The 8,345-nt window shown below is 58.4% G+C and overlaps 3 protein-coding genes across 3 annotated transcripts; all 3 read left to right on the forward strand.

The window, feature by feature from the left end:
• Positions 1 to 130: 130 nt before the first annotated feature.
• On the forward strand, positions 131 to 1,292 carry VDBG_08700 (cell division control protein; the record flags this gene model as incomplete). The annotated part of the gene is made up of 3 exons (XM_003000858.1): positions 131 to 259; positions 310 to 675; positions 744 to 1,292. The coding sequence occupies 3 exons, from the start codon at positions 131 to 133 to the stop codon at positions 804 to 806; spliced, it is 558 nt and encodes a 185-aa protein (XP_003000904.1).
• A 1,329-nt stretch (positions 1,293 to 2,621) lies between these two features.
• On the forward strand, positions 2,622 to 4,043 carry VDBG_08701 (agmatinase; the record flags this gene model as incomplete). The annotated part of the gene is made up of 5 exons (XM_003000859.1): positions 2,622 to 2,762; positions 2,818 to 2,821; positions 2,907 to 3,090; positions 3,240 to 3,358; positions 3,445 to 4,043. 5 exons carry the CDS (start codon positions 2,622 to 2,624, stop codon positions 4,041 to 4,043), a joined length of 1,047 nt encoding a protein of 348 aa, XP_003000905.1.
• A 772-nt stretch (positions 4,044 to 4,815) lies between these two features.
• Positions 4,816 to 6,640, forward strand: VDBG_08702 (asparaginyl-tRNA synthetase; the record flags this gene model as incomplete). Its single annotated transcript, XM_003000860.1, has 2 exons — positions 4,816 to 6,455; positions 6,514 to 6,640. The coding sequence occupies 2 exons, from the start codon at positions 4,816 to 4,818 to the stop codon at positions 6,638 to 6,640; spliced, it is 1,767 nt and encodes a 588-aa protein (XP_003000906.1).
• Positions 6,641 to 8,345: the final 1,705 nt, after the last annotated feature.

Raw genomic sequence — 8,345 nt, forward strand, 5'->3', positions numbered from 1 at the left:
GGTGCTGTCGGCAAGACTTGCCTCCTCACTCAGCTACACGACCAACAAGTTCCCCTCTGAATATGTCCCGACCGTCTTCGATAACTATGCCGTCACTGTCATGTGAGTCGCCCGCCCTCTTGATCTCGACATGGAATTCATGTGCACATGTGCTGGAGCACAATCCGATCACCGCCTGACGGGGCCGTGGCCTCGAGCCTGGCCTCGAGCAATCCCGATGGGCCCCGACCCCCACGTCGTCGGTCGAAATGAGACGCAAGTATCGGGCGAATCCTGTGCTGACAGGCTGCTTTTAGGATCGGTGACGAGCCCTACACCCTCGGCCTCTTCGATACCGCTGGTCAGGAAGATTACGACAGGCTGCGACCCCTCTCCTACCCGCAAACCGACGTCTTCCTCGTGTGCTTCAGCGTCACCTCGCCGGCATCATTTGAGAACGTCCGCGAGAAGTGGTTCCCCGAGGTCCGCCACCACTGCCCCGGCGTCCCTTGCCTCATCGTTGGTACACAGGCCGATCTGCGTGAGGACGACAGCGTTCGTGATAAGCTCGCGAAGCAGAAGATGCGACCCGTGCGGAAAGAGGATGCCGATCAGATGGTCAAGGATCTCGGTGCGGTCAAGTACGTCGAGTGCAGCGCTCTGACGCAGTACAAGCTCAAGGATGTGTTTGACGAGGTATGTCGTCTCCTCCGCTCGCGGCTATGACACAGGCTGCCGACAATTGACTGACTTTCTTTTCGCAGGCCATCGTTGCGGCGCTGGAACCCCCCGTCGTCAAGAAGAAGTCCAAATGTCTGCTGCTCTAGGCGTTGTTGTCATAGTCTCCAACGCTCGACACCACGACGAGAATCGTGCTGTCCCCTCTGGTAGCTTTGACAGCGTACCGACTATGGCCTTTGGCGTGCTGATGAGACCTTGACACGCGACAAAGGCGAGGCATGGCAACACAAAACGCATTGGCTTTCTGGCACTCGTTGCAGGTCCTGGATTTGCCCAGCACACGAGATCTCAGCAGGACCACAAATCAGACCTCGGCTCTGGTGGAGGGAACGGCCATGAGAGGAGACGCGGAGGATTCTCGCGGTCCGCCCGTATGCCTCGTATTGACGTGGAAGAAGAAGTCTTGACTTCTCCCGGCCCCTCACGCGGTCGGGCCGACCGGTCCAAGGTACACTCGATCGCATTTGGACTTTTCAGACGTTTGGGATTGGCAACTTTACAGATGCAGGCAGGGTTGCTTTTCATAGGACAGTTTGGCGACTGGAGTGCATTTAATCAATTGGTCATTTTTCACCACGCCGTCGGCGCGCGTACACACGTGCAGGTTGCAGTGGGACAGTGGTTGAACGTGGACAGGACCCCGTCGCTCCCGCCGACTTGTGCGTCGGCGTTGTCATCGTGATGCTGGTTCCTCGAGGGGTGTCTATCCAGGTTATCCATCCAATTTGGGTAAGGAAAAGGGGGAAAGCTCGGCGCTCAGAGGCGAGCCATTTGATGCCCCGGGCGTCCCAAGGGCATGGACCACGAGGGCGTGATGGAGGCTCTCCTCTGGCCCTGTTTTCCGGAACCATGTCACTCTGTCCCTGGTCAGCGTCGTCAGGGAGGCAGGCAGGCTTCCAATGAATATGAAACGTCTGCAGTCGGACCAGAGCAGAGGGGCACTTTCCCATCGGCCCCGCATCCGTTTTGCGCGCCCTTCAGACCCGCAAACAAATACTTTCTCTCTCTCTCTCTCTCTCTCTCTCTCTCTCAGCTTATCGACCAGGACATGAAGCCTTGCCACGGCATCGTGGACTTCCGAAGGCCTGAGTTCCGAAGACACCCTGAATAAAACAAAAGAAAAAGGAGGGGGGGGGAGGGGGGGTTCCTGGAAAGGGTGGGGATGATGAGGGTAGGGTAGGGTCTTGAAAGGGGGTTCGCACATGTCTCTGGAAGCGTGGGAGATCCCTGGATGTTCCAAGGGGGGAGGGGGGGTGAAGGGACCGTTGACGTTGTGCACGTGGTGTTGGTACCCCGGATTCTGCACTGAGACGGTACTCGGCGGGAAAAGCTGCAGAACGGAAATTTATTGTTTCTTGATATGATTTGACAGGAGAGATTCGTTCCGAAGGGGAAGGGGGGGGGGCTTGTTGTTGTTGACTGGTGGTTGCTTTCTGATTTGTGGTATTTGACATGACTGGGCACTGTGGATGCAAGACCTACCTACCTACTGCCTACCTACTTCGCCTACCTAAGGTACCTAAGGTAGGTAAAGTACCTCACCTTGAGGGCAGACACGCATCGTGGAACCGCCATTTCAGGCGGCGAGTAAAAGCCAGAGAGGCCTGGCAGAAGCCCGGGTGGCCGACCGGCTACGTGTCTTGGCCCCGGGCCGGAATAGTGCAGCTTATCACTGGAACAGCGACACCTCATTCGTTGCGTCCTGGGGGCCGAAGCCGCGACCATCGACGTTGAGCAGAAAAGAGTCCCCCCGCCCTACCCCGCGGAACCCGATGCGGAGTATCACACCGGTCAGCCGGTGTAGCTAGTATAATAAGATCTCTCAGTGGCTGTACTCGGTTTCGACTGCTTTCTGAGACGTCTCTCTTGTACCGACTTTGATCATCGAGCTGCATCTCATCATGAAGGGCTCGTCCATCACATCCATCTGCCTCTGGCTACTGAGCGCCTCGCTGTCGACGGCGTGTGCCCACGACCACGATGACGCCAAGGTGTGGTCCAAGGAGGAGCTGGAGGAGCTGGAGCGCAAGTGGGGGTTCGAGGTATGCACGCCCGCCATCACATGAAGCAAAATGACCGAGAGCTGACTTGTCCCAGTGGTGTAAGTCTACACAATGAAATGTGATCCGCGATGAGGCATCGGCCGAGACATGGTTCGCCGTCACTGACCATCCGTGCTCCCATAGCCTTCACCGGCATCGGTTCCTTCGCCCATCTCAAGTACACAAAGTGCTTGACGACGCCCTCGGAGCTCTACGATATCGCCATCATCGGCGTCCCCTTTGACACGGCCGTCAGCTACCGGCCCGGCGCCCGCTTCGGCCCCCGCGCCATCCGCCAGGCCTCGGCGCGCCAGACCTCCTTCCGGGGGTACAACCCGCGCGCGGGCATCAACCCGTACCAGAGCTGGGCGACCGTCGTCGACTGCGGTGACGTGCCATTACGCCCATGGACAACGGCATCGCCCTGCAGCAGATGACCGAGGCGTTCGCGGAGCTCGGGAAACGGCGGCCGCTCAGCTCTTCCATGAGGCGGCCAAAGCTCATGACGCTCGGCGGAGATCACAGTCTCGCTCTGCCGGCGCTGAGGGCCCTCAGGGAGATTTACGGGCAGCCGATCCGGGTGCTTCACTTTGACGGTATGCCGCCTTGGGTCACCTGGCCCGCGTCTTTCTCATGCGAATGGTACAAAGTAAAATCGAACAGATATGCTAACTTTCGACAGCTCACCTCGACACGTGGCACCCCTCCAAGTACCCCTCAGCCTGGGCGCCGACGCCCTTCAACCACGGCTCCATGTTCTGGCTCGCCGGCACCGAGGGCCTGCTGTCGAACGCGACGACGGGGCCCTCGGTGCACGCGGGCTTGCGCACGCGTCTCAGTGGCACCGACGCGTCGGACCACGACGATGACACGGCGCAGAACTGGGTGCGCATCTCGGCGGACGAGATGGATGATTTCGGCACAGCCGGCGTCATAACGCGCATCATGGAGACGCTCGGCACCGAAGACCCCGTCTACCTGTCCGTCGACATTGACGTGCTCGACCCGGCCTTTGCGCCGGGTACAGGGACGCCCGAGCCCGGCGGCTGGACCACGCGCGAGCTGATCCGCGTGCTGCGCGGCGTCGAGGGCCTCAACGTCGTCGGAGCCGACGTCGTCGAGGTGTCGCCTGCTTATCAGGGGAGCTGGGGAAGAGACGGCGCTCGCGGCGGCGCAGGTCGTCTACGAGGTCCTGAGCTCCATGGTCAAGAGGGGACTTGGCGAGATGGGTCGCGAGAGCGAGGTGCAGGGGGATGCGATTCAGGAAGATCTCAAGGATGAGCTGTAGACCTGGAAATATTGTTCGTAAGGCGGTCTGCCACGAATATATCCTAACAGCTTGCTTTCGAGTCGGGCATCTCTGTAGATGCAGATCTAGGGGCAATCGGCAAATATGGCTCAAACAGCGTCATGTTGTTTAACCACGAGCAGTGAAGCAAGGCAAGGGGAAGTGTCGTGACGATGTTGCGCCAATGTGATGTCGGGGGCTTATCAGCTTGGCCGTGTCTTATCTCGAAATGGACCCCTGCCCACACTGCTGGGTTCAACATTGGTAGATGAGATGGGAGTCAATTGAGCCCAGTGGTTGATGGAAAGTCCTTGTCAATGTGAAGATATCCTCCGATACATGACATTGGTGAGACGAGACACAGACAGTTTCTGTTGGAAAAGGAAGAATAGACACGCGGAAGGTAGCACCCGAGCAACAAGAGCAGCCAGGTAGATAAGGTACGGTGTCAGGGGAAGCTGTGACTCAGTGGACTTCCCCTAGGGAGGATACTCCGTGGTAGTCACTTCTCTGGCCGCCCACCAAAACCCCCACCACAAAAGCCCTCCGTCGCACCTGCCAGCTAAACACCACCTCGTCCAGTCCAATTACCCCGCCATCAACACATTGTCAAAAATTATTCCACCGCCTTCTCCCCCCCCCCAAAACATCCACATCATCTCACCCAAAGAGACAACCCCAGCTGACGCAGTCATCCCACGGAAACGAGTCCCCCGATCCGTCATCCGCGATTGGACCACCGGCCTAGGTCCAAGACATCCCACGATGGCTGCCATCCAGGACCTTGCCGAGCGCATCAAGCTCGACGATGACAAGGTCTACGTCGACACCGATGCCGGTCTCGACGAAGCTTCTGCCAACGGCTCCGACACCGCCCCCTACAAGTCCCTCGCCTACGCCTACGTCATCAACCACCACAAGCCCGCCGGCTCTCAGCAGTTCTTCATCCGCGCCTCCCAGACCGGCGCCGCCGACGAGGACCCCGCTGCCCGCCTCGAGTGGAAGGAGCCTGCTAAGAGCGCCGTCAAGAAGGCCCAGGCCGCTCTCGATGGCCACAGGAAGAAGCTCGTGAAGCAGGCCCAGCAGGAGGCCCAGCTCGAGGAGAAGCGCAAGCAGCGCGAGCAGACGCTCGAGAACGCCAAGAAGATTGTCCTGACGAAGCCCGACTGGCTCGCCGACGCCAAGAAAATCAAGCTCGGCAACAAGGATGTCAAGCTCGGTGAGGGCGAGACCAAGGGCGAGAAGGTCAAGATTGCCGGCCGTATCCACCGCCTGCGTGCCCAGAAGAATGCCACATTCATCACCCTGATCGATGGCTACGGCCACCTGCAGTGTGTTCTGCAGGCCGGCGACCTCACCAAGACATACGATGCGCTGCTCTTTGCCCAGGGCACCTCGCTGTATGTCTACGGTGAGATGCGCAAGGTTCTCGAGGGCCAGACGGCTCCCGACGGCCGCGAGCTGCTCGTCGAGTACTTTGAAGTCATAGGCGCCTCTCCCACCGACGAGGACGCCATCACCAACCGCGTCTCCTCCCAGCAGAACCAGTGGGACCCTGCCATGCTCGACCAGAGGCATCTCGTCCTGCGTGGTGACAACGCCTCCGCCATCATGAAGATCCGTGCTGCTGTCGAGTGGGCCTTTGTCAAAACCTTCAACGACATGAACATCACAAAGGTCTCGCCTCCTGCCCTCGTCCAGACCCAGGTCGAGGGTGGCTCGACCCTCTTCTCGGTTCCTTACTACGATGAGGCCGCCTACCTCACCCAGTCCTCCCAGCTGTACCTCGAGACGTGCCTGCCAAGCCTGGGTGATGTTTACTGTATCGAGAAATCCTTCCGTGCCGAGCGCAGTCTGACTCGTCGCCACTTGGCCGAGTACACCCACGTCGAGGCGGAGCTTGACTTTATCAGCTTTGAAGACCTGCTCGAGCATCTCGAGGAGATCATGTGCCGTGTCATCGATACTGTCCTTGCCGACCCCATCATCGCCGCCCACGTCAAGGAGCTCAACCCGACCTTTGAGCGCCCCGTCCGCCCGTTCAACCGCATGAAGTACACCGACGCCATCGACTGGCTCAACGCCCAGGACCCCCCTATCCTCAACGAGGAGGGCAAGCCCCACGTCTTCGGTGACGATATTGCTGAGGCCGCCGAGCGTCGCATGACCGACATTATCAACAAGCCCATCTTCCTCACCCACTTCCCCACCGAGATCAAGGCCTTCTACATGAAGAAGGACCCCAGCGACCCCCGCGTCACAGAGAGTGTCGACGTTCTCATGCCTGGTGTCGGCGAGATTGTCGGCGGATCGATGAGGATGGAGGGCTATGAGGAACTCATGGCTGCCTACGACAAGCAGGGCATCCCGTCCAAGGACTACTACTGGTACACTGACCAGCGCAAGTATGTTGCGGCCCTCTCCCCACCCACCCGACCCTTGTCCTTGCTAACACATCTCCAGGTACGGCACCTCCCCCCACGGCGGCTACGGCCTCGGCCTCGAGCGGTTCCTCGCCTGGCTGGCCAACCAGCACACCGTCCGCACAACATGCCTGTACCCCCGATACATGGGCCGATGCAAGCCTTAGATGCGGTACGGCGCGGGATGCCGCTGGACCTGTGGGATCTTGAAGGTACGCGGGGCTGAGCCGATGTTGGAACTAGTGAAAAAAGAAACGAGATCTTGATACCTCCCGTGCTGCGGCGGCGCTGGCTCCGTTGAGATGTGCCATGTCTGAGAGAAGTGTGATGAACAGGGCTGAACATGGTGTGCAACTGTTCGTTGGCCGGTACTTATTCCATGACCTGTCGTCTTTCGACACGAATTGTTCCATCAGATAGCCAATGGCTCTGCAGCTCGAGTCACGGTCCAAGAGAGTCAATGGATCAGACAGACCCAGGGGCTCAGCTTGAGGCCATCATATCTCGAGAACTTGACACGTTTAGTGTGTTGATCTAGACCCACACTTCAGCGGAGCCGGCGGGTGACCTATATGTGGACAATCAGCCAGTGCATCTATTTTGAGGGGATCTACTTGCATTCCACAACGGATACTATCCGGAGCAACATGGTCGATCTGAATAACGTTCCTTCGAGAGTGCACGGCAAGGCAGACTAGACACTGGATAGTGTAAATCATCTGAGAAAAGAGAATAAGTCCCTGACGAAGGCCTCGCGGCGGTAGGCCACCCATGCCGATGTCACAAGTTCGTCGTTCGTCCGGTAGGTGTGAGTGTTCCCAAAAATACGACCTCCCCATTGGCATTTCCATTTACATGGGGTGAGAACTATCCCCTATTTCCTGAATCATGACCGGCAGCCATAACATGACTTGGTCTGTGTGCTCCGCTCGCCTCTGAACTCAGAAAGACGTCTGCATTTCAAACATCCTCCACCCCCCCCCCTGTCTCACCAAAAGTAGAGCATGTATACTGTCCTGACTTAATCGTCACAAAAGCGACGGGGTGCCAGAAAGGCTACTACGCGCTCGCGCGTGATGAAAGAATACGGGGTCGCAGTACTCGGTCACGCACCCAGGACCGCCCTCACGTGCAACAGCAGCAGTCGCGATGCTAGGGATGCAGGGACAGAGTAACTCTTGAGCACGGGAGGAGAGAAGTGAACCGAACAAGAAAGGCAAGACGGACGATGATACTCGCCCCCCAAAGACTGCTCCGCCCACGTGAGGACGTCGATTTGATGCGCGGATGATCAAACCGGGGCGGGTTCCCCTTTTTGCTGGCGTGGGCTGGATACTACAGGGGGGGGGGTCAGATGCGGCGCGTGCATTTAGACGAAGGCACTGAATTTTGGGACGTTCGAGAGGGAGGCAAAAAGACAGAGCGAGAGAGCGAGAGAGCGAGAGAGATTGAGAGAAAACATGGGCCGGTTCACTCTAGATGGGGCCTTGGCTTTCCGAGACGAAGAAACACACCCCTGGGAAATGCAAGCGAAGCGAGATGCCCAGGTCCTTTCAACAGTAACCGACATGACGTGCTGATCTCTTTGGTGGATGCCGTTGACCCGTTCAGACAGGGGCGGTCGTCTGGTAGGCATGTCGACTATCGAATATCGTCTATCGAGCCATCGGAGCATTTGTTTCCTCGCAGCGGAGGGGACGAATGGGTGGGCGATCGGTCAGCCACGCCGCTGTCTGGATAGGGGTCGTATGACAACTTGGACAGCCTGGCATGCTTGGTGGAAACTAGGAGGATCAAGAGCCCAGCAAGCCTGGCAAGCCTAGGAGCCCACCCGCGGCAGAAGGGTGAACGACGCTTCAATGGCGCATTGAT

Source organism: Verticillium alfalfae, genomic scaffold (assembly GCF_000150825.1).
Source record: "Verticillium alfalfae VaMs.102 supercont1.13 genomic scaffold, whole genome shotgun sequence".
NCBI lineage: Eukaryota > Fungi > Ascomycota > Sordariomycetes > Glomerellales > Plectosphaerellaceae > Verticillium > Verticillium alfalfae.